The 26,305-nt window shown below is 57.1% G+C and overlaps 1 protein-coding gene across 1 annotated transcript; it reads left to right on the forward strand.

Moving 5' to 3' along the window:
* Positions 1–9,451: 9,451 nt before the first annotated feature.
* LOC147091318 (mannan-binding lectin serine protease 1-like) lies at positions 9,452–25,971 on the forward strand. The gene is made up of 4 exons (XM_085976737.1): positions 9,452–9,686; positions 20,230–20,297; positions 21,521–21,655; positions 23,612–25,971. Exons 1-4 carry the CDS (start codon positions 9,682–9,684, stop codon positions 23,803–23,805), a joined length of 402 nt encoding a protein of 133 aa, XP_085832863.1. The 5' UTR covers positions 9,452–9,681; the 3' UTR covers positions 23,806–25,971.
* The last annotated feature ends 334 nt before the right edge of the window (positions 25,972–26,305 follow it).

Below are 26,305 nucleotides of genomic sequence, written 5' to 3' on the forward strand. Positions count from 1 at the left end.
AAACACCCCCCCGGGCGAGTCGGACGAAACACCCCCCTGGGCTCCTCGGACGAAACAATCCCCCGGGCTCCTCGGACGAAACACCCCCCCGGGCTCCTCGGATGAAACCGGGCTCCTCGGATCAAACACGCCCCGGGGCTCCTCGGACGAAACACCCCCCCGGGCTCCTCGGACGAAACACCCCCCCCGGGCTCCTTGGACGAAACACCCCCCCCGGGCTCCTCGGACGAAACACCCCCCCAACTCCTCGGACGAAACACCCCCCCAACTCCTCGAACGAAACACCCCCCCGGGCTCCTCGGACGAAACACCCCCGCGCCGGGCTCCTCGGAAGAAACACACCCCCAACTCCTCGACAAAACACCCCCCCGGGCTCCTCGGACGAAACAACCCCCCCGGGCTCCTCGGACGAAACACCCCCCCAGGCTCCTCGGACGAAACACCCCCCCAACTCCTCGGACGAAACACCCCCCCGGGCTCCTCGGACGAAACACCCCCCCAGGCTCTTCGGACGAAACATCCCCCCGGGCTCCTCGGACGAAACACCCCCCCGGGCTCCTCGAACGAAACACCCCCCCGGGCTCCTCGGACGAAACATCCCCCCGGGCTCCTCGGACCAAACACCCCTCCGGGCTCGCCGGACGAAACACTCCCCCGGGCTCGTCGGACGAAACACCCCCCCGGGCGAGTCGGACGAAACACCCCCCCAGGCTCCTCGGACGAAACAATCCCCCGGGCTCCTCGGACGAAACACCCCCCCGGGCTCCTCGGATGAAACATCCCCCGGGCTCCTCGGATCAAACACCCCCCGGGCTCCTCGGACGAAACACCCCCCCCGGGCTCCTCGGACGAAACACCCCCCCCGGGCTCCTTGGACGAAACACCCCCCCGGGCTCCTCGGACGAAACACCCCCCCAACTCCTCGGACGAAACACCCCCCCGGGCTCCTCGGACGAAACACCCCCCCAGGCTCCTCGGACGAAACACCCCCCCGGGCTCCTCGGACGAAACATCCCCCCGGGCTCCTCGGACCAAACACCCCTCCGGGCTCCTCAGACGAAACACCCCCCCCGCCCGGGCTCCTCGGACGAAACACCCCCCCGGGCTCCTCGGACGAAACACCCCCCCGGGCTCCTCGGAAGAAACACCCCCCCGGGCTCCTCGGACGAAACACCCCCCCGGGCTCCTCGGACGAAACACCCCCCCGGGCTCCCCGGACGAAACACCCCCCCGGGCTCGTCGGACGAAACACCCCCCCGTGATCCTCGGACGAAACACCCCCCCGGGCTCCTCGGACGAAACACCCCCCCGGGCTCGTCGGACGAAACACCCCTCCCGGGCTCCTCAGACGAAACACCCCCCCGGGCTCCTCGGACGAAACACCCCCCACCGGGCTCCTCGGACGAAACACCCCCCCGGGCTAGTCGGACGAAACACCCCACGGGCTCCTCGGACGAAACACCCCCCCGGGCTCGTCGGACGAAACACCCCCCCGGGCTCCTCGGACGAAACACCCCCCCGGGCTCCTCGGACGAAACACCCCCCCGGGCTCCTCGGACGAAACACCCCCCCGGGCTCCTCGGACGAAACACCGCCCCGGGCTCCTCGAACGAAACTCCCCCCCGGTCTTCTCGGACTCCTCGGACGAAACACCCCCTCGGGCTCCTCGGACGAAACACCCCCCCAGGCCCCTCGGACGAAACACCCCCCCGGGCTCCTCGGACGAAACACCCCCCCCGGGCTCCTCGGAATAAACACCCCCCCGGGCTCCTCAGACGAAACACCCCCCCGGGCTCCTCGGACGAAACACTCCCCCAGGCTCCTTGGAGGAAACACCCCCCCGGGCTCCTCAGACCAAACACCCCTCCGGGCTCCACAGACGAAACACCCCCCCACCGGGCTCCTCGGACGAAACACCCCCCCGGGCTCCTCGGACGAAACATCATCCCGGGCTCCTCGGACGAAACACCCCCCCGGGCTCCTCGGACGAAACACCCACCCGGGCTCCTCGGACGAAACACACCCCCGGGCTCCTCGGACGAAACACCCCCCCGGGCTCGTCGGACGAAACACCCCCCCGTGATCCTTGGACGAAACACCCCCCCCGGGCTCCTCGGACGAAACACCCCCCCCCGGGCTCGTAAGACGAAACACCCCCCCGGGCTCCTCGGACGAAACACCCCCCCGGGCTCCTCGGAAGAAACACCCCCCCGGGCTCCTCGGACGAAACACCCCACGGGCTCCTCGGACGAAGCACCCCCCCGGGCTCGTCGGACGAAACACCCCCCCGGGCTCCTCGGACGAAACACCCCCCCGGGCTCCTCGGACGAAACACCCCCCCGGTCTCCTCGGACGAAACACCCCCCCCCCGGTCTCCTCGGACGAAATACCCCCCCGGGCTCCTTGGACGAAACACCCCCCCGGGCTCCTCGGACGAAACCCCCCCCCCCCGGGCTCCTCGGATGAAACACCCCCCCCGGGCTCCTCGGACGAAACACCCCCCCGGGCTCCTCGGACGAAACACCCCCCCGGGCTCCTCGGACCAAACACCCCTCCGGGCTCCTCAGATGAACACCCCCCCGGGCTCCTCGGACGAAACACCCCCCCGTGATCCTCGGACGAAACACCCCCCCCGGGCTCCTCGGACGAAACACCCCCCCCCGGGCTCGTCGGACGAAACACCCCCCCGGGCTCCTCGGATGAAACACCCCCCCGGGCTCCTCGGACGAAACACCCCCCGCCGGGCTCCTCGGACGAAACACCCCGCCGGGCTCCTCGGACGAAACACCCCCCCGGGCTCCTCGGACGAAACACCCCCCCGGGCTCCTCGGACGAAACACCCCCCCGGGCTCCTCGGACCAAACACCCCTCCGGGCTCCTCGGACGAAACACCCCCCCCCGGGCTCCTCGGACGAAACACCCCCCCGGGCTCCTCAGACGAAACACCCCCCCGGGCTCCTCGGATGAAACACCCCCCCGGGCTCCTCGGACGAAACACCCCCCCGGGCTCCTCGGACGAAACACCCCCCCGGGCTCCTCGGACGAAACACCCCCCCGGGCTCGTCGGACGAAACACCCCCCCGTGATCCTCGGACGAAACACCCCCCCGGGCTCCTCGGACGAAACACCCCCCCGGGCTCCTCGGACGAAACATTTCCCCCCGGGTTCCTCGGAAGAAACACCCCCCACGGGCTCCTCGGACGAAACACCCCCCCCCGGGCTCCTCGGACGAAACACCCCCCCGGGCTCCTCGGACGAAACACACCCCCGGGCTCCTCGGACGAAACACCCCCCCGGGCTCCTCGGACGAAACACCCCCCCGGGCTCCTCGGACGAAACACCCCCCAAGGCTCATCGGACGAAACACCCCCCCGGGCTCCTCGGACGAAACCCCCCCCCCCGGGCTCCTCCGACGAAACACCCCCCCGGGCTCCTCGGACGAAACACCCCCCCGGGCTCCTCGGACGAAACACCCCCCCGGGCTCCTCGGACCAAACACCCCTCCGGGCTCCTCAGACGAAACCCCCCCCCCGGGCTCCTCGGACGAAACACCCCCCCGGGCTCCTCGGACGAAACACCCCCCCGGGCTCCTCGGACGAAACACCTCCCCGGGCTCCTCGGACGAAACACCCCCCCGGGCTCCTCGGACGAAACACCCCTCCGGGCTCATCGGACGAAACACCCCCCCCCCGGGTTCCTCGGAAGAAACACCCCCCACGGGCTCCTCGGACGAAACACCCCCCGCCGGGCTCCTCGGACGAAACACCCCCCCCGGGCTCCTCGAACGAAACACCCCCCCGGGCTGCTCGGACGAAACACCCCCCGGGCTCCTCGGACGAAACACCCCCCCGGGCTCCTCGGACGAAACACCTCCCCGGGCTCCTCGGACGAAACACCTCCCCGGGCTCCTCGGACGAAGCCCCCCCCCCCGGGCTCCTCGGACGAAACTCCCCCCCGGGCACCTCGTACGAAACACCCCCCCGGGCTCCTCGGATGAAACACCCCCCCGGGCTCCTCGGACGACACACCCCCCCGGGCTCCTCGGACGAAACACCCCCCCGGGCTCCTCGGACGAAACACCCCCCCCGGGCTCGTCGGACGAAACACCCCCCCAGGCTCCTCGGACGAAACCCCCCCCCGGGCTCCTCGGATGAAACAGACCCCCGGGCTCGTCGGACGAAACACCCCCCCGGGCTCCTCAGATGAAACACCCCCCCGGGCTCCGATAGAGAGAGAGACAGATAGAGAGAGAGAGACAGACAGATAGAGAGAGAGAGACAGAGAGAGAAAGAGAGAGACAGATAGAGAGAGAGACAGATAGAGAGAGAGAGACAGATAGAGAGAGAGAGACAGGCAGAGAGAGAGAGACAGATAGAGAGAGAGAGACAGATAGAGAGAGAGAGAGACAGATAGAGAGAGAGACAGATAGAGAGAGAGAGACAGATAGAGAGAGAGAGACAGATAGAGAGAGAGAGACAGATAGAGAGAGAGAGACAGATAGAGAGAGAGAGACAGAGAGAGAGAGAGAGAGACAGATAGAGAGAGAGACAGATAGAGAGAGAGAGACAGATAGAGAGAGAGACAGACAGATAGAGAGAGAGAGACAGATAGAGAGAGAGAGACAGATAGAGAGACAGACAGACAGAAAGAGAGACAGACAGACAGAGAGAGAGAGGGAGACAGGGAGAAAAACAGACAGACAGACAAAGAGAGAGGGAGAAAAACAGAGAGACAGATAGAGAGAGAGACAGACAGATAGAGAGAGAGACAGACAGATAGAGAGAGGGAGACAGGGAGAAAAACAGACAGACAGACAAAGAGAGAGTGAGAAAAACAGAGGGACAGATAGAGAGAGAGAGAGACAGATAGAGAGAGACAGATAGAGAGACAGAGAGACAGACAGATAGAGAGAGGGAGACAGGGAGAAAATCAGACAGACAGACAAAGAGAGAGGGAGAAAAACAGAGAGACAGATAGAGAGAGAGAGAGACAGATAGAGAGAGACAGATAGAGAGACAGAGAGACAGACAGATAGAGAGAGGGAGACAGGGAGAAAAACAGACTGACAGACAAAGAGAGAGGGAGAAAAAGAGAGAGAGAGATAGAGAGAGAGACAGACAGATAGAGAGAGGGAGACAGGGAGAAAAACAGACAGACAGACAAAGAGACAGGGAGAAAAACAGACAGACAGGGAGAGACACAGAAACAAAGAGACAGACAGTGAAGAAGAGATAGAGGGAGATGGCGACAGTGAGAGAAAGACGCAGAGACGGTGAAAGACAGATAGAGAAAGTGAGAGAAAGGGGCCATCTCTGGAGTCTCTGTGCTGTCATCACCGAAACACCCTTCTTAGGGTTAAAAATGGATACCAACGGCTGGTGGTCTGTCAGAAGTGTAAACTTTTGGCCTTGCAGGTAATGATTAAACTTCTTTACTCCCCACACAAGGCTGAGAGCCTCCCTATCTATCTGAGCATAGTTGCGCTCCGCGGAGGTCAATGATCTGGATGCGAACGCGACTGGCCTCTCCAGGCCATTTGGCAACTTGTGTGAGAGTACTGCCCCAATACCATATGGAGAAGCATCACAAGCCAAACAAATAGGCAGCGTTGGGTTGAAGTGAGCCAACACTTCCTCTGAGGTGATCAATGCCTTGCTTTTGCGAAAGGCCCTCTTACAGTCCTCGCTCCACTTCCATGGTACTCCCTTCTGCAAAAGAGCGTTCAGCAGGTGCAGCACCGTGGATAAATTTGGCAGAAACTTATGGTAATAGTTAATCAACCCTAGGAACGACCTAAACTGGGATACATTATCCGGAGCGGGTGCCTTCACAACAGCTTCGATCTTGTAAGGAGACTTATGAAGCCCCTCCTGGTCATGACATGACCACAGTACGAGATCCGCTTCTGAAAGAACTCACATTTCTGGCGATTAACTCGAAGTCCATATTCTTTCAATCTGGTGAGCACCAGTTCCAAATTTGCAAGGTGTTCCTCGTCATCATCTCCTGTAATCAGAATATCGTCCAGGTAACATTGTGTGCCTGGAATTCCCTGTAATACCTGCTCCATGGCCCTCTGCCAAATTGCTGGAGCCGATGCCACTCCAAAAACCAGTCTATTATACAAGCCTCTATGCGTGTTGATCGTGAGATACTGGCGTGACTCTTCCTCAACTTCCATCTGTAAGTACGCCTGCGCCAGGTCTATCTTGGTGAAGTGTTTCCCGCCAGACAACGAAGCGAAGATATCCTCAATCCACGGAAGCGGATACTGCACCTTGTGAAGCACCGGATTAACAGTGATCTTGAAATCTCCACAGATGCGAACCTTCCCTGGTTCCCCCGGCTTGTTGCTTGATGAACGCTTCATGACGGGAACAATGGGCGTAGCCCACTCACTCCAGTCTACCTTAGACAGTACTCCTGAACGTTCTAGCCCTTCCAGCTCAGCTTCCACAGCAGGTCGTATCGCATAAGGTACCGGTCTGGCTTTGAAAAATTTCGGGTTTGCATGTTCTTCAACCTTGATGTTTGCCGTAATTCCTCTCAGTGTTCCCAGTCCCTGTTGGAACACCTCTTTAGCATCGTCCAATATTCTGGACAATCGTTTAGGTTTGACATCTTTTTTACCGGAATCTACCGTTAGTGCTTTTAAGGAATGCCAGTCCATATTTATTTTCCTAATCCACTCCCGTCCCAGTAGTGGTGGACCTCCCTCAGGTAGCACATATAAGTCCATTCCTCGGCTTTCTTTGCCCTTGTGGACCACCTTTACCTCTATCTTCCCGATGGGGTATACTCTTTGCCCCGTGTATGTTTTCAATACAATCTCCGTATCCCGTCGGGGAATATGTGGGAATAACCTTTTGTAATCTTGCTTATTCATGACCGTCAATGCCGATCCAGTGTCCAATTCCATCTTCACTTGGACTCCTGCTATCTGAAGTGTGACCCAAATTGTTTGGAGGTCTGCTTCCTTACCAACTTTGTGTACTCTTAGACTACCCAGTTCATCACTGCTGGAGTCTGAATCTGACTTCTGTTCGTTCGAACTGTTCTCTGTCACCTTGTGTACCTTTCTGTACTTTTCTTGCGGTGACTTTTTGTTGCTGGTCTTCTTTCCTGACCGGCATACTTTAGCTATGTGACCAAGCCTGCCACATTTTCTGCATTCCTGATTTTTGAACCAGCACTGGTTCTGATCGTGCGTTGTCTTTCCACAACGATAACATTTTACTGTACCCAAGACCATTTGATTGGTGCTGAGTTCCGGTGACCGTAGCTGCATTTCCGCCGTGCCTCTCGCTGCGGCTTCTTGCGATGCTGCAATAGTGACAGCTTTATCAAGCGTAAGATCATTCTCCTCAAGCAGTCGCTTTTGTGTTCCTTCTTTTAACAATCCACACACAAATTTATCTCTCAGCGCATCTTCTAGTCCTGTTCCAAACTGACAGTACTTCGATAGCTTACGCAGTTCAATTAAAAATTCAGCGTTGCTTTCGTCTTTCAGCTGCGTTCTTCTGTAAAATTTAAATCGTTCCGCTATCATCAGCGGCGTGGGGTTTAAATGATTTTTCAGGACAGTAACAATGTTCGCGAAAGTCTGATCCGCCGATTTATTTGGTGATAGAAGGTGCTTCAATAGCCTGTATGTCTTCGCACCCATTGAGCTTAATAAGGTTAGTGTTTTCTCATCATCTGGTACCTTATTTGCTTTACAATAAACTTCCATGCGTTCTACATACGTGGTCCAATCTTCGATATCGCTATCAAAGGTATTAATGTTCCCATGTTTAGGCATCCTTGCAAGTTTTTAAATTTTTCTTTTTCTCAAAATGGCGGCTTCCCGCGCTTGTCTTCTTCCCCCGCCTACTAAAATGGCGGCTTCCCGCGTTTGCCTTCTTCCCCCGCTGGCTGCAATGGCGATTGCCGTGCTGCTGCCGTTCTCGCCTCCCCAGCGGTTCTCAATTCCCCGACGCTGCTTTGCCTCGCAGCCCCGCTTGCAGCCCGGTCCTTTACACCGGCTGCGTTTGAGTTCTCCGCAGCTCTCGTGCCTTAAGCTGTCCCAGTCGCTGCGCCTCTCAGCCTCGATTGCAGCCCAGCCCTTTTTACCGGCCGTGGTCGAGTTCTCCGCCCTTATTCCTCCGTTTTCCCTCCCCTACTCCACAGCCAACGCGGCCGACTTTCTGCTCGTGTCGCTGATCGGCTTACCCACCACCGTGGTAGAAGGGATGATCACTGCCTGTCGCTGATGGAGGGCTTCGTGGTCAGAATTTTTCTTTTTAACACGGGTCCTCGATGCCTCCCGTGCGATGGTGCTCAGCAGGATGATGAGGGCAGATGCCTCTTCTTGACGCCCGTTCTGAGGACGAAGCTGCCTTGGATGTAAAACTGCCGCAGGGTAAGATCGGACTCGTCGCCACTGTTGAGTCTGTGTGTCTCAGTTATGCTTAGGATCAATCACTGGACACAGACAACAAGAATAACTTTTAACAGGTCTTTACTATTCGGAGGTCAGGGCTGAACTGCCCAGCTGATCCCTACACAACACTTATATACCGGTGTGGTCACCACCGGTATTACAGTATACAGCAGCCAAGAGAAAGTAGTACATCTCTTAAGGTAGTTCTCTTAAGGTGGAACAGGTTACATACACCACAAACCTCTCCTCATATGTCCATCCCCTCATCCCCGGGATTAACCGAGTGAACCTTCTTTGTACTGACTCGAGAGCAAGTATGTCCTTTCTTAAGTATGGACACCAAAACTGTACGCAGTATTCCAGGTGCGGTCTCACCAATACCTTGTACAACTGAAGCAATACCTCCCTATTTTTATATTCTATCCCCCTAGCAATGAAAGCCAACATTCCATTGGCCTTCTTAATCACTTGCTGCACTTGCATACTAACCTTTTGAGTTTCAACTTGAATTTATAGAAACATAGAAGATAGTAGCAGGAGTAGGCCATTCGGCCCCTCGAGCCTGCTCCGCCATTCAATGCGATCATGGCTGATCATCCAAATTCAGTACCCTGTCCCTGCCTTCTCCCCATACCCCTTGATCCCTTTAGCCTTAAGAAATATATCCAACTCCTTTTTGAATATATTTAATGAATTGGCCTCAGCTGCCTTCTGTGGTACAGAATTCCACAGGTTCACCACTCTCTGGGTGAAGAAATTCCTCCTCATCTCTGTCCTAAATGGCTTATCCCTTATCCTTAGACTTTCCACCATCTACAAGGCACAAGTAAGGAGTGTGATGGAATACTCTCCACAGCTGGCCAAGGTTCGGTTTGCATAGCCTCACAGATTTTACCTTAAAATTGGCTGTCCGCCCCCACACACCGTTAGCTCCGCTGGTGTGTGTTCCGATGGTGACCTCTGTCGTCACACAAAGTTCATGGTGTTTGGAGATAGGACGCATTTGCTTTTCGAGTCAGTGGAGGCGGAGGGAAGGACGGAGTGGAGGGCGGAGCAATTGGGATCACTGCTCCAGAGAACAGCCGGGTGGAAAGTTACCAGGGTTTTCCAAGGCGGGACAGGGACCTCTATAAGAACGTTCCTTCAGCCAGCAGAGACGCCAGCCGGACACTCAAGCTCTTCACGCTCTGAAGCAGTCCCGGCCCCTCATCGGACAGACGGAAGGTCTTTGAGTGACAACGCGGGATTCAGCTGCCATCATGTGGTAAGCAGATCTTTCGTGTTTAGAGGGAGCTTTACTCTGTATCTAACCGGTGCTGTACCTGTCCTGGGAGTGTTTGATGGGACAGTGTAGAGGGAGCTTTACTCTGTATCTAACCCGTGCTGTACCTGCCCTGGGAGTGTTTGATGGGACAGTGTAGAGGGAGCTTTACTCTGTATCTAACCCGTGCTGTACCTGCCCTGGGAGTGTATGATGGGACAGTGTAGAGGGAGCTTTACTCTGTATCTAACCCGTGCTGTACCTGCCCTGGGAGTGTTTGATGGTGCAGTGTAGAGGGAGCTTTACTCTGTATCTAACCCGTGCTGTACCTGCCCTGGGAGTGTTTGATGGTGCAGTGTAGAGGGAGCTTTACTCTGTATCTAACCCGTGCTGTACCTGCCCTGGGAGTGTATGATGGGACAGTGTAGAGGGAGTTTTACTCTGTACTGTATCTAACCCCGTGCTGTACCTATCCTGGGAGTGTTTGACGGGACAGTGTAGAGGGAGTTTTACTCTGCATCTAACCCCGTGCTGTACCTGTCCTGGGAGTGTTTGATGGGACAGTGTAGAGGGAGATTTACTCTGTATCTAACCTGTGCTGTACCTGCCCTGGGAGTGTTTGATGGGACAGTGTAGAGGGAGCTTTACTCTGTATCTAACCCGTGCTGTACCTGCCCTGGGAGTGTTTGACGGGACAGTGTAGAGGAAGCTTTACTCTGTATCTCACCCATGCTGTACCTGCCCTGGGAGTGTTTGATGGGACAGTGTAGAGGGAGTTTTACTCTGTATCTAACCCATGCTGTACCTGCCCTGGGAGTGTTTGACGGGACAGTGTAGAGGGAGCTTTACTCTGTATCTAACCCGTGCTGTACCTGCCCTGGGAGTGGTTGATGGGGCAGTGTAGAGGGAGCTTTACTCTGTATCTAACCCGTGCTGTACCTGCCCTGGGAGTGTTTGATGGGACAGTGTAGAGGGAGCTTTACTCTGTATCTAACCCGTGCTGTACCTGCCCTGGGAGTGTTTGATGGGACAGTGTAGAGGGAGCTTTACTCTGTATCTCACCCATGCTGTACCTGCCCTGGGAGTGTTTGACGGGACAGTGTAGAGGTAGCTTTACTCTGTATCTAACCCGTGCTGTACCTGCCCTGGGAGTGGTTGATGGGGCAGTGTAGAGGGAGCTTTACTCTGTATCTAACCCATGCTGTACCTGCCCTGGGCGTGTTTGACGGGACAGTGTAGTACGAATGCTCCGTCTGCACCGATCAGCAAGTTATTACCTAAGCGGTCTCTGGGACAATTTCCAAGGTGGAACAGTCTGAAGTTCATTCCCTTACGATCTATGTTGACATCAGACAGCATGAGGTCGTTGACATCCATCTGGGTTCGATTTGAAACAGTGCCCCGAGCTGAAAGGTCAAAGTTTAACACTTCCTGTTGACTTTTGTCCAAGTACATCGCTGGCCCCCTTCAGCGGGACATGAGAAATAGAAAGAACGAATTGCATTGTTACAGTGCCTTTCAGAACCACAGGGCGTTCCAAAGCACTTCACAACCAATGAAATACCTTAGAAGTGTAATCACTGCTGTGATGTAGGAGAGGCGGCAGACAATTTGGGCACAGTGAGATCCCATGAACCGCAATGGGATAATGACCAGTTCATCTCATTATTGGTTCAGAGAGAAATAGTGGCCGCCGGACATGGAGAACTTCCGTGCTCCTCCTCCAATTGTGGTCGAGGGAACTTTTACGTCTGCCTCAGAGGACAGATTGGGATTCGGGTCAACATCGCATCGCAAAAGACGGCAAATCCGAGAGTGCAGCACTCCCTCAGTACTGTCCCTCCGACAGTGCAGCACTCCCTCAGTACTGCCCCTCCGACAGTGCAGCGCTCCCTCAGTACTGCCCCTCTGACAGTGCAGCACTCCCTCAGTACTGTCCCTCCGACAGTGCAGCACTCCCTCAGTACAGCCCCTCTGACAGTGCAGAGCTCCCTCAGTACGGCCCCTCTGACAGTGCAGCGCTCCCTCAGTACTGCCCCTCCGACAGTGCAGCGCTCCCTCAGTACTGACCCTCCGACAGTGCAGTGCTCCCTCAGTACGGCACCTCTGACGGTAGAGCGCTCCCTCAGTACTGCCCCTCCGACAGTGCTGCGCTCCCTCTGTACTGCCCCTCTGACAGTAGAGCGCCTCCTCGGTACTGCCCCTCTGACAGCGCAGCGCTCCCTCAGTACTGCCCCTCCGACACAGTGCTCCCTCAGATCTGCCCCCCGACAGTGCAGTACTCCCTCAGTACTGCCCCTCCGACAGTGCAGCGCTCCCTCAGTCCTTCCCCTCCGACAGTGCAACGCTCCCTCAGTACTGCCCCTCTGACAGTGCAGTACTCCCTCAGTACTGCCCCTCCAATAATGCAGTGCTCCCTCAGTACTGCACCTCAGACAGTGCTGCACCCCCTCAGTACAGCCCTTTCCGACAGTGCAGTGCTCCCTTAGTACTGCCCCTCCGAGAGTACAATGTTCCCATAGTACTGCTCCTCTGAAAGTGAAGCGCTTTCTCAGTACAGGCCCTCCGACAGTGCAGCACTCCCTTACTACCGCCGTTCCGGCACTGCAGCGCTCCCTCAGTACTGCCCCTCCAACGGTACAGAACCACCTCAGTACTACCCCTTTGACAGTGCAGTGCTCCCTCAGTACTGCCCCTCTGACGGAGCAGCATCCCCTCAGTAACGCCCCTCCGAAAGTGCCGCGCTCCTTCAGTACTGCCCCTCCAACTGTGATGTAATCCCTCAGTACTGCCTCTTCGCCAGTGCAGAGCACCCTCAGTACTGCCCCTCCGACAGTGCAGCGCTTCCTCAGTACTGCCCCCCGACAGTGCTGCGCTCCCTCAGTACTGCCCCTCTGACAGTGCAGCGCTCCCTCAGTACTGCCCTTCCAACAGTGCAGCATTCCCTCAGTACTGCCCCTCTGTGATGCAGTGCTCCCTCAGTACTGCCCCTCCAAAAGTACAGCGCTCCCTCAGTACTGCCCCTCCGACAGTGCAGTGCTCCCTCAGTACAGTCCCTCCAACAGTACGGTGTTCCCATAGTACTGCTCCTCTGACATTGAAGCGCTCCCTCAGAACAGGCCCTCTGGCAGTACAGTGCTCCCATAGTACTGCCCATCTGACAATGCAGCGCTCCCTCAGTACTGCCCCTCCGACAGTGCAGTGCTCCCTGAGTCCTGCCCCTCCGACAGTGCAGTGCTCCCTCAGTACTACCCTTCCTACAGTGCAGCACTCCCTCAGTACTGCCCCTCCGACAGTGAAGCGCTCACTCAAAACAGGCCCTCTGGCAGCACAGTGTTCCCTCAAATCTGCCCATCTGACAATGCAGCGCTCGCTCAGTACTGCCCCTTCGACAGTGCAGCACTCCCTCAGTACTGCCCCCCCACAGTGCAGTGCTCCCTCAGTACTGCCCCTCCGACAGTGCAGTGCTCCCTCAGTACTGCCCCTCCGACAGTGCAGCGCTCCCTCAGTACTGCCCCTTCGACAGTGCAGTGTTCCCTCAGTACTGCCCCTCCGACAGTGCAGCGCTCCCTCAGTACTGCCCCTCCGACAGTGCAGCGCTCCCGCAGTTCTGCCCCTCTGACAGTGCAGCGCTCCCTCAGTCAAATCAAATCAAATCAAATCAAATCAAATCAAATCAAATCAACTTTTATTGTCATTGTTAGTGCACAAGTGCAGTACAACGAAATGTAGGCTTGCGGCTCCCGAGAGTGTACAATTTGGATTAGGACACTTAAACATTCAACATACATTTATGCATTTGGCTTGCAGTATATTAGCATAAATATGACCATAATAAAGTGCATTGGCAGATGTGCAGGCTTTAGTGTTTATTTGTGGAGTTCAGTAGGATGACAGCCCTGGGAAAGAAGCTGTTCCTAAATCTGGTCGTACGGGTGCGAATGCATCTGTAGCATCTTCCAGATGGTAGGAGGGCGAACAGACTGTGGCTGGGGTGGGTAGGGTCTTTGATGATGGACCGTGCCCTCCGTAGGCAGCGTTTCTGATATATATGCTCTATGGTCGGTAGCCGGGTGCCGGTAATGCGTTGGGCAGTTTTGACTACCCGCTGCAGGGCTTTCCGGTCATGGGAGCTACAGCTGCCATACCATACCGTGATACAGTTTGTCAGGATGCTCTCTATAGTGCAGCGGTAGAAGTTAGAGAGGATCAGGGGTGACAGATTACATCCCTTCAGCCTCCTCAAGAAATATAGGCGCTGCTGGGCCTTCTTCACCAGAGAGGAGGTATTGAGGGACCAGGAGAGGTCTTCCGTGATATGGGCTCCAAGGAACTTAAAGCTGGCCACCCTTTCCACCTCCGCCCCATTGATGTGGATGGGGGTGTGACTTCCGCCATTGGACTTCCTGAAGTCCACGATTATTTCCTTTGTTTTCTTGGTGTTAAGGGCCAGGTTGTTGTCGGCACACCACTTCACGAGATGCTGGACCTCCTCCCTGTAGGCTGACTCATCGTTGTTGGTGATCTGGCCTACTACCGTGGTGTCATCTGCAAACTTGATGATGGTGTTGGAACCATTAACAGCCACACAGTCGTGGGTGAAGAGGGAGTAGAGGAGGGGGCTCAGCACACATCCTTGTGGGGCCCCCTTGTTCAGGGTCGGCGGGGGGAGGTGTGGTTACCTAATTTGACAGACTGGGGTCTGTTTGTTAGGAAGTCCAGGGTCCAGTTGCAGAGGGAAGTGTTCAGGCCAAGAGTTTGGAGTTTGGTGGCCAGCTTGTTGGGGACGACAGTGTTGAATGCTGAGCTGTAGCCTATAAACAACATTCTGATGTAGGTCTCCTTACCATCTAGGTGATTCAGTGCCGAGTGTAGAGCAGTTGTGATTGCATCCTCCGTTGATCTGTTTGCACGATAGGCAAACTGGTGTTGGTCAAGGGAGGCAGGAACAGTGGCTTTGATGTGGGCTAAGACCAGTCTCTCGAAACACTTCATTATGATGGGTGTGAGTGCGACAGGTCGATAGTCATTCAGACACGTCACAGCCGCTTGTTTAGGCACAGGAATGATGGTGGCGCTCTTGAAGCATGTAGGGACTACTGCCTGGGCCAGTACTGCCCCTCTAATAGTAGCGCACCCCCTCAGTACTGCCCCTCTGACAGTGCTGCGCTCCCTCAGTACTGCCCCTCTGACAGTGCAGCGCTCCCTCAGTACTGCCCCTCTGACAGTAGCGCGCCCCCTCAGTACTGCCCCTCTGACAGTGCAGCGCTCCCTCAGTACTGCCTGCTCCGACAGTGCAGCGCTCCCTCAGTACTGCCCCCCCACAGTGCAGGGCTCCCTCAGTACTGCCACTCCAACAATACAGCGCTCCCTGAGTACTGCCCCTCCGACAGTGCAGCGCTCCTGCTGTACTGCCCCTCCGACAGTGCAGCGCTCCCTCAGTACTGCCCCTCCGACAGTGCCGCGCTCCATCAGTACTGCCCCTCTGACAGTAGAGCGCTCCCTCAGGACTGCCCCTCTGACAGTAGAGCGCCCCCTCAGTACTGCCCCTCCGACAGTGCAGCGCTCCCTCAGTACTGCCGCTCCGACAGTGCAGCGCTCCGACAGTGCAGCGCTCCCTCAGTACTGCGCCTCTGACAGTACAGCCCCCGTCAGTGCAGCCCCTCCGACAGTACAATGATCCCTCAGTACTGCTCCTCCTACAGTGCAGCGCTCCCTCTGCAATGCCCCTCCGAATGTGCAGCCCTCTCTCAGTACTGCCCCTCCGACAGTGCAGCACTCCCTCAGTACAGCCCCTCTGACAGTACAATGTTCCCATAGTACTGCTCCTCTGACAGTGAGGCGTTTTCTCAGTACTGCCCCTCCGACAGTGCAGCGCTCCCTCAGTACTGCCCCTCCAACAGTACAGAACCACTTCAGTACTGCCCCTTTGAGAGTGCAGCGCTCCCTCAGTACTGCCCCTCTGGCGGAGCAGTGTCCCCTCAGTATCGCCCCTCTGACAGTGCAGTGCTCCCTCAGTACTGCCCCTCCGACAGTGCAGCGCTCCCTCAGTACTGCCCCTCCGAAAGTGCAGCGCTCCGTCAGTACTGCCCCTCTGACAGTGCAGCACACCCTCAGTACTGCCCCTCTGAGATGCAATGCTCCCTCAGTACTGCCGCTCTGACATTCCAGGGCTCCCTCAGTACTGCCCCTCCGACAGTGCAGCGCTCCCTCAGTACTGCCTCTCTGACAGTGCTGCACTCCCTCATTAAGGCACCCCTGACAGCGCGGCGTCCTTCAGTACTTCGCTTCTGACAGTGCAGCACTGCCTCAGTACTGCACCTCTCAAAGTGCAGCGCTCCCTCTGTACAGTCCCTCCGACAGTACAGTGTTCCCATATTACTGCTCCTCTGACAGTGAAGCACTCCCTCAGTACAGGACTTCTGGCAGTAAAATGTTCCCTCAGTACTGCCCCTCCGACAGTGCAGCGAGCCCCAGTACTGCCCCTCCGACAGTGAAGCACTCCCTCACTAATGCCCCTCCAACAGTGCAGCGCTCCCTCAGTACTGCCCTTCCAACAGTGCAGCACTCACTCAGTACTGCCCTTCCAACAGTGCAGCGCTCCCTCAGTACTGCCCCTCCGACAGGGCAGCGGTCCCTCAGTACTGCCCCTCTGACAGTGCAGCACTCCTTCATTAAGGCACGTCTGACAGTGCAGCGCTCCCTCAGTACTGCCACTCCGACAGTGCAGCACTCCCTCAGTACTGCCCCTCTGACTGTGCCGCGCTCCCTCAGTGCTGCCCCTCTGACAGTAGAGCACCCCCTCAGTCCTGCCCCTCCGACAGTGCAGCTCTCCCTCAGTACTGCTCCTCCTACAGTGCAGCGCTCCCTCAACAATGCCCCTCCGAATGTGCAGCCCTCCCTCAGTACTGCCCCTCTCACAGCGCAGCGCTCCCTCAGTACTGCCCCTCCGACCGTGCAGCGCTCCCTCAGAACTGCCCCTACGACAGTGCAGCACTCCCCCAGTACTGCCCCTCCGACAGTGCAATGCTCCGTCAGTACTGCCCCTCTGACAGGGCGGCACTCCCTCAGTACTGCCCCTCCGACAGTGCAGCGCTCCCTCAGTGCTGCCCCTCAAACAGTGCAGCGCTCCCTCAGTACTGCCCCTCTGACAGTGCAGCTCTCCCTCAGTACTGCCCCTCCAATAATGCAGGGCTCCTTCAGTACTGCCCCTCTGACAGTGCAGCGCTCCCTCAGTACTGCCCCTCCAATAATGCAGCGCCCCCTCAGTCCAACCCCTCCGACACTGCAGTGCTCCCTCAGTACTGCCCCTCCGACAGTGCAGCGCTCCCTCAGTACTGCCCCTCTGATGGAGCAGTGTCCCCTCAGTACCGCCCCTCTGACAGTGCAGCGCTCCCTCAGTACTGCCCCTCCGACAGTGCAGCGCTCCCTCAGAACGGCCCCTACGACAGTGCAGCACTCCCCCAGTACTGCCCCTCCGACAGTGCAACGCTCCATCAGTACTGCCACTCTGACAGGGCAGCACTCCCTCAGTACTGCCCCTCCGACAGTGCAGCGCTCCCTCAGTGCTGCCCCTCCGACAGTGCAGCGCTCCCTCAGTACTGCCCCTCTGACAGAGCAGAGCACCTTCAGTACTGCCCCTCCAATAATGCAGCGCCCCCTCAGTACAACCCCTCCGACACTGCAGTGCACCCTCAGTACCGCCCCTCCGACAGTGCAGCGCTCCCTCAGTACTGCCCCTCTGACGGAGCAGTGTCCCCTCAGTACCGCCCATCTGGCAGTGCAGCGCTCCCTCAGTCCTGCCCCTCCAACAGTGCAGTGCTCCCTCAGTACTGCCCCTCCGACAGTGCAGCGCTCCTGCAGTACTGCCCCTCCGACAGTGCAGCGCTCCCTCAGTACTGCCCCTCTGACAGTGCCGCACTCTCTCCGTACTGCCCCTCTGACAGTGCAGCGCTCCCTCAGGACTGCCCCTCTGATAGTAGAGCGCCCCCTCAGTACTGCCCCTCCGACAGTGCAGCGCTCCCTCAGTACTGCCGCTCCGACAGTGCAGCGCTCACTCAGTACTGCCGCTCCGACAGTGCAGCGCTCATTCAGTACTGCACCTCTGACAGTGCAGCCCGCCTCAGTAGAGTAGAATGATCCCTCAGTACTGCTCCTCCTACAGTGCAGCACTCCATCAGTACTGCCCCCCCACAGTGCAGCGCTCCCTCAGTACTGCCGCTCCAACAGTGCAGCGCTCCCTGAGTACTGCCCCTCCGACAGTGCAGCGCTCCCGCAGTACTGGCCCTCCGACAGTGCCGCGCTCCCTCAGCACTGCCCCTCCGACAGTGCAGCGCTCCCTCAGTACTGGCCCTCCGACAGTGCAGCGCTCCCTCAGTACTGCCCCTCCGACAGTGCCGCGCACCCTCAGTACTGGCCCTCCGACAGTGCAGCGCTCCCTCAGCACTGCCCCTCTGACAGTGCCGCGCTCCCTCAGTACTGCACCTCTGACAGTGCCACGCTCCCTCAGTACTGCCGCTCCGACAGTGCAGCGCTCCCTCAGTACTGCACCTCTGACAGTGCAGACCCCTCAGTTGAGCCCCTCCGACAGTACAATGATCCCTCAGTACTGCTCCTCCTACAGTGCAGCGCTTCCTCAGCAATGCCCCTATAAAAGTCCAGCCCTCCCTCGGTACTGCCCCTCTGACAGTGCAGCGCTCCCTCAGTACTGCCCCTCCCATAATGCAGCGCCCCCTCAGTACAGCACGTCCGACAGTGCAGTGCTCCCTCAGTACTGCCCCACCGACAGTACAATGTTCCCATAGTACTGCTCCTCTGACAGTGAAGCGTTTTCTCACTACAGGCCCTCCGACAGTGCAGTGTTCCCTCACTACGGCCACTCCGACAGTGCAGCACTCCCTTACTACCGCCCCTTCGGCATTGCAGCGCTCCCTCAGTACTGCCCCTCCAACAATACAGAACCACCTCAGTACTGCCCCTTTGACAGTGCAGCGCTCCCTCAGTACTGCCCCTCTGATGGAGCAGTGTCCCATCAGTACCACCCCTCTGACAGTGCAGCACTCCCTCAGTACTGCCCCTCCAACAGTGCAGCACTCCGTTAGTACTGCCCCTGTAAGATGCAGTGCTCCCTCAGTACTGCCCCTCTGACATTCCAGCACTCCCTCAGTGCTGCCCCTCTCACAGTGCAGCACTCCCTCATTAAGGCACCTCTGACAGTGCGGCATCCTTCAGTACTGCCCCTCCGACAGTGCAGCACTGCCTCAGTACTGCACCTCTCACAGTGCAGCGCTCCCTCAGTACAGTCCCTCCGACAGTACAGTGTTCCCATAGAACTGCTCCTCCGACAGTGCAGTGCTCCCTCAGTACTGCCCCTCCAACAGTGCAGCGCTCCCTCAGTACTGCCCTTCCAACAGTGCAGCGCTCCCTCAGTACAGCCCCTCCGACAGTGCGGCGCTCCCTCAGTACTGCCCCTCCGACAGTGCAGTGCTCCCTCAGTACTGCCCCTCCGACAGTAGAGCGCCCCCTCAGTACTGCCGCTCTGACAGTGCAGCGCTCCCTCAGTACTGCCCCTCCGACAGTGAAGCGCCCCCTCAGTACTGCCGCTCCGACAGTGCAGCGCTCCCTGAGTACTGCACCTCTGACAGTGCAGCTCCCCTCAGTACAGCCCCTCCGACAGTACAAAGATCCCTCAGTACTGCTCCTCCTACAGTGCAGCGCTCCCTCAGCAAGGCCCATCCGAAAGTGCAGCCCTCCCTCAGCACTGCCCCTCTGACAGCGCAGCACTCCCTCAGCACTGCCCCTCCGACAGTACAGCGCTCCCTCAGACCTGCCCCTCCGACAGTGCAGCACTCCCTCAGTACTGCCCCTCCGGCAGTGCAGCGCTCCCTCAGTACTGCCTCTCCGACAGTGCAACGCTCCATCAGTACAGCCCCTCTGACAGTGCAGCGCTCCCTCAGTACTGCCCCTCCGACAGTGCAGCGCTCCCTCAGTACTGCCCCTCCGACAGTGCAGTTCTCTCTCAGTACTGCCCCTCCGACAGTGCAGCGCTCCCTCAGTACTGCCCCTCCGACAGTGCAACGCTCCGTCAGTACTGCCCCTCCGACAGTGCAACGCTCCCTCAGTACTGCCCCTCCGACAGTGCGGCGCTCCCTCAGTACTGCCCCTCCGGCAGTGCAACGCTCCCTCAGTACTGCCCCTCCGACAGTGCGGCGCTCCCTCAGTACTGCCCCTCCGACAGTGCAGCGCTCCCTCAGTACTGCCCCTCCGACAGTGCAACGCTCCGTCAGTACTGCCCCTCCGACAGTGCAGCGCTCCCTCAGTACTGCCCCTCCGACAGTGCAACGCTCCGTCAGTACTGCCCCTTTCAAATTCCCGAGGTTTTTTTCTAACCATGTTGACCCTCGGCCTGAGGGCCTTTTGCGGGGGATGGTCGGGGAGGGCGCTGGATGGAAGAAGAGCAAGTAGCATCATGTGACAAACGTAGATATGGAAAACCAAGCGATTCTGGGTGTGCCAGTGATGTCTCTTCTTTTCCGTTCACTTCCAGGGTTGTTCTGCTCCAGTCGATCCTTCTCTGTACACTGGTGACCCTTTCGGAGCAACATCACAAACGAGGTGACCAACTCCAGGCAGACGGTCAGTCAGTTTAACATGCAGGACAGCTGTGGCTTAGTTGGTCGCTCCCTGTCTCTAGCCTCCGAGTCAGAAAGGTCACGGGTCAGAGGGTCATTGCTGAGGGAGCGCCTCACTGTCAGAGGGTCAGTGCTGAGGGAGCGCCTTACTGTGGGAGGGGCAGTGCTGAGGGAGCGCTGCACTGTCAGAGGGTGAGAGGTGAGGGAGCACTGCACTCTCAGAGGGGCTGTACCGAGGGAGCGCGGCACTGACAGAGGGTCAGTACTGAGGGAGTGCCTCACTGTCGGAGGGTCAGTGCGGAGGGAGTGCCTCACTGTCGGAGGGGCAGTACTGAGGGAGCGCTGCCCTGTCAGAGGGACAATACTGAGGGAGCGCTGCACTGTCAGAGGGGCAGTACTGAGGGAGTGCTGCACTGTTGGAGGGGCAGTACTGAGGGAGTGCCTCACTGTCAGAGCGGCAGTACTGAGGGAGCGCCTCACTGCCAGAGTGTCAGTGCTGAGGGAGTGCCTCACTGCCAGAGGGGCAGTACTGATGGAGCGCTGCATTGTCAGAGGGTGAGAGGTGAGGGAGCACTGCACTGTCGGAGGGGCAGTACTGAGGGAGAGCCTCACCGTCAGAGTGTCAGTGCTGAGGGAGTGCCTCACTGCCAGAGGGGCAGTACTGAGGGAGCGCTGCATTGTCAGAGGGTGAGAGGTGAGGGAGCACTGCACTGTCGGAGGGGCAGTACTGAGGGAGCCCTGCATTGTCGGAGGGGCAGTACTGAGAGAGCGCTGCACTGTCGGAGAGGCAGTACTGAGGGAGGGCTGCACTGCTGCAGGGTCAGTACTGAGGGAGCACTGCACTGTCGGAGGGGCAGTGCTGAGAGAGGGCTGCACTGTCAGAGGCGCAGTACTGAGGGAGCGCTGCACTGTCAGGGGGCAATACTGAGGGAGTGCTGCACAGTCGGAGGGGCAGTACTGAGAGTCACTGCACTGTCAGAGGGGCAGTACTGAGGGACTGCTGCACTGTCGGAGGGGCAGTACTGAGGGAGCGTTGCACTGTCGGAGGGGCAGTCCTGAGGGAGCGCTGCACTGTCGGAGGGGCAGTACTGGAGGAGTGCTGCACTGTCAGAGGGACGGTACTGAGGGAGGGGCAGGTGAAGGGGGGGGATACGAAATTCGTGTGACTGCTGTACTAAATCTATCTCAACACTTGCCCTCCTCCAGTTCACTGCGGTGTCCCAGAAAAGATCGTACACGGTCACTTCGACTACCTGACCGCCCTTGACAAAAACTCTTACTTGGCAGTCATCAAGTACGACTGTGACCACCCCATCTATTCCCTCGCAAACAGTAATGAAGGTGAGTTCTGCGTTTCTCTCTGTGAGGGTTGGGTTGAGGGGAGGGTCTTTCCTTGTCCTGGGTGGAGGGGAGGGTATGAGTGGGGTGTGTTAGCCTTCAGCTGAATGATGAGACGTTGGGTGGGCCACCTTCATCAGGAACTCACGCCCTCCCCTCCGTTGGACCTCCCCAACTCCCCCCACACCTCCTTCCATCTCTCCACTCCCTTCCCCCTCCCTCCTCAATCTCAAGTCCTGGGCTCTCGTGGTACAGGTTGGGAATGTGATTCTTCAGGGAAATGCTAGCTGGTGTAGTCCCTGCTGTCACACTCTCTGTCTCACCTTCTCACCCTCTCTCTCCATTCCACCTCTATCACTCCCCACCCTCCCCGTCACTCCCACCTCCCCACCTTCTCCCATATCCCTCACTCCCACCTCCCCACCTTCTCCCCATATCCCTCCCTCCCACCTCCCCACCTTCTCCCCATATCCTCACTCCCACCTACCCACCTTCTCCCCATATCCCTCACTCCCACCTCCCCACCTTCTCCCCATATCCCTCACTCCCACCTCCCCACCTTCTCCCCATATCCCTCACTCCCACCTCCCCACCTTCTCCCCATATCCCACACTCCCACCTCCCCACCTTCTCCCCATATCCCTCACTCCCACCTCCCCACCTTCTCCCATATCCCTCACTCCCACCTCCCCACCTTCTCCCCATATCCCACACTCCCACCTCCCCACCTTTTCCCCATATCCCTCACTCCCACCTCCCCACCTTCTCCCCAAATCCCTCACTCCCACCTCCCCTCCTTCTCCACATATCCCTCACTCCTACCTCCCCACCTTCTCCCCTAATCCCTCAATACCACCTCCCCACCTTCTCCCCATATCCCTCACTCCCACCTCCCCACCTTCTCCCCATATCCCTCACTCCCACCTCCCCACCTTCTCCACATATCCCTCACTCCCACCTCCCCACCTTCTCCCCATATCCCTCACTCACACCTCCCCACCTTCTCCCCATATCCCTCACTCCCACCTCCTCACCTTCTCCCATATCCCTCACTCACACCTCCCCACCTTCTCCACATATCCCTCACTCCCACCTCCTCACCTTCTCCCATATCCCTCACTCCCACCTCCCCACCTTCTCCACATATCCCTCACTCCCACCTCCTCACCTTCTCCCATATCCCTCACTCACACCTCCCCACCTTCTCCCCATATCCCTCACTCCCACCTCCCCACCTTCTCCCGATATCCCTCACTCCCACCTCCCCACCTTCTCCACATATCCCTCACTCCCACCTCCTCACCTTCTCCCATATCCCTCACTCACACCTCCCCACCTTCACCCCATATCCCTCACTCCCACCTCCCCACCTTCTCCCCATATCTCTCAATCCCACCTCCCCACCTTCTACCCAAATCCCTCACTCCCATCTCCCCACCTTCTCCCCATATACTTATCTCCCACCTCCCTACCTTCTCCCCAAATCCCTCAATCCCACCTTCTCTCCCTATCCTTGAATTCAGTCTCTCTCCACAAATAGATCTAATTGGTTCTTAACCCCCATTACACTTTAATGCCTCAGTATCCTTCCCTGTTAACTCACTGAAACAATCAGTGACACTTTGGGTAACATTCCATCTTGAGGAAGATACCAGGAAAGAGTTAGAGAGAGGTGGGTGGTGGGGGAGGGTGGGTGGGGGTGGTGGGGGGAGAAGGAATACTAAAGTTATTGAGTTTGTGGCACAGAATGTGTTAGAATTATGCAGTCGTGGGGTGTGGCCATGAGGGGAGGAAAGCATCTGTGACGCCTCCCATGGTCAAACGACCATGTCAAATTCATGAGATTGGAGGGGGCGAGGGGCAAGGGGTGAGGGGGATGAAAGAGATTTGTGCGTGAGATGCGGTGGGGGTCTGATGAGTGAACGTTTCTCTAAACTCTGGTCTCTTCCCCTCCTGCAGCTGTCTACGTCTGCACAGACCAGAACAGGTGGGAAAACGCAGTGTTGGGAGACAGGCCCCCGGAGTGCCCCAAGGGTAAGCAAGAGACCGCACTCAACACATGGCCAGTGAGCCCTACTGCCTTGCTCCAGAAGTCTCACCAGCACTGGCCCCAGCTGGAATACTGTGTCCAATTCAGGAGCACCGCACATTAGGAAGGATGTCCAGCCCTCGGAGAGGGTGCGGAGGAGATTTACCAGAATGGTACCAGGGGATGAGGGGCTTGAGTTACGTGGAGAGTCTGGAGAAGCTGGGATTGTTCTCCTTGGAGCAGAGAAGGTTCAGGGGAAATTTACCAGACTGGTACCAGGGGATGAGGGGCTTGGGTAACGTGGAGAGTCTGGAGAAGTTGGGATTGTTCTCCTTGGAGCAGAGAAGGTTCAGGGGAAATTTACCAGACTGGTACCAGGGGATGAGGGGCTTGAGTTACGTGGAGAGTCTGGAGAAGCTGGGATTGTTCTCCTTGGAGCAGAGAAGGTTCAGGGGAAATTTACCAGGCTGGTACCAGGGGATGAGGGGCTTGAGTTACGTGGATAGACTGGAGAAGCTGGGATTGTTCTCCTTGGAGCAGAGAAGGTGAAGGGGAGATTTACCAGAATGGTACCAGGGGATGAGGGACTTGAGTTACGTGGAGAGTCTGGAGAAGCTGGGATTGTTCTCCTTGAAGCAGAGAAGGTTAAGGGGAGATTTACCAGAATGGTACCAGGGGATGAGGGGCTTGAGTTACGTGGAGAGTCTGGAGAAGCTGGGATTGTTCTCCTTGGAGCAGAGAAGGTTAAGGGGAGATTGACCAGAATGGTACCAGGGGATGAGGGGCTTGAGTTACGTGGAGAGACTGGAGAAGCTGGGATTGTTCTCCTTGGAGCAGAGAAGGTTAAGGGGAGATTGACCAGAATGGTACCAGGGGATGAGGGGCTTGGGTTACGTGGAGAGTCTGGAGAAGCTGGGATTGTTCTCCTTGAAGCAGAGAAGGTTAAGGGGAGATTTACCAGAATGGTACCAGGGGATGAGGGGCTTGAGTTACGTGGAGAGACTGGAGAAGCTGGGATTGTTCTCCTTGGAGCAGAGAAGGTGAAGGGGAGATTGACCAGAATGATACCAGGGAATGAGGGGCTCGAGTTACGTGAGAGACTGGAGAAGCTGGGATTGTTCTCCTTAGAGCAGAGAAGGTTAAGGGGAGATTGACCAGAATGATACCAGGGAATGAGGGGCTCGAGTTACGTGAGAGACTGGAGGAGCTGGGATTGTTCTCCTTAGAGCAGAGAAGGTTAAGGGGAGATTGACCAGAATGGTACCAGGGGATGAGGGGCTTGAGTTACGTGGAGAGACTGGAGAAGCTGGGGTTGTTCTCCTTGGAGCAGAGACGGTTAAGGGTAGATTGACCAGAATGATACCAGGGGATGAGGGGCTTGAGTTACGTGGAGAGACTGGAGAAGCTGGGATTGTTCTCCTTAGAGCAGAGAAGGTTAAGAGGATATTTGATAGATGTGTTCAAAATCATGAAGGGCTTTGATAGAGTAAATAAGTAGAAACTGTTTCCAGTGACAGGAGAATTGGTAACCAGAGGACACAGATTGAAGTTCATTGGCAAAAGAGCCAGAGGGAGAAGATGAGGAGAAATATTTTTACGCAGCGAGTTGTTACGGTCTGGAATGCATTGCCTGAAAGGACGCTGGAAGCAGATTCAATAGTAAGTTTCAAAAGGGAAATTGGATGAATACTTGAAGTGGGGACAGAGCAGGGGAGTGGGACTAATTGAATAGCTCCAGCAAAGAGCAGGCACAGGCACGACGGGCCGAATGGCCTCTTACTCTGCAGTATCACACCATTTGCTTATCCCAGAGAGAGTCTTGCCATCGAGAGAGTTAATAGAGGGAATGTTGGACAGTGCATTTCATCTTTAAAGCACAATTATAACAGCCACTAATAAATCCAAGAAGGAATTCAGGGGAAACTAGGGTTACAGATCACCAAAAGTAGTGATGCAGGTTAATAGGAGCACAGAAAGCAAACCAAGCACTGGGGTTCATTTCTAGAGCGATTGAATTGAAAAGCAGAGAATGTATGTTAAACTTATATAGAAGCTTGGTTAGACCACACTTGGAGCACTGTGCACAGTTCTGGTCTCTGTATGCCTTGGTTAGCTCACACAAGGAGCACTGTGCACAGTTCTGGTCTCTGTATGCCTTGGTTAGGTCACACTAGGAGCACTGTGCACAGTTCTGGTCTCTGTATACCTTGGTTAGACCACACTTGGAGCACTGTGCACAGTTCTGGTCTCTGTATAACTCGGTTAGACCACACTTGGAGCACTGTGCACAGTTCTGGTCTCTGTATACCTTGGTTAGACCACAGTTGGAGCACTGTGCACAGTTCTGGTCTCTGTATACCTTGGTTAGACCACACTTGGAGCACTGTGCACAGTTCTGGTCTCTGTATACCTTGGTTAGACCACACTTGGAGCACTGTGCACAGTTCTGGTCTCTGTATACCTTGGTTAAACCACACTTGGAGCACTGTGCACAGTTCTGGTCTCTGTATGCCTTGGTTAGACCACACTTGGAGCACTGTGCACAGTTCTGGTCTCTGTATACCTTGGTTAGACCACACTTGGAGCACTGTGCACAGTTCTGGTCTCTATATACCTTGGTTAGA

The sequence above is a fragment of the Somniosus microcephalus genome, unplaced genomic scaffold (assembly GCF_052327205.1).
Source record: "Somniosus microcephalus isolate GS21.2 unplaced genomic scaffold, FLI_Smic_1.0 unresolved_chr3, whole genome shotgun sequence".
NCBI classification, from domain to species: domain Eukaryota; kingdom Metazoa; phylum Chordata; class Chondrichthyes; order Squaliformes; family Somniosidae; genus Somniosus; species Somniosus microcephalus.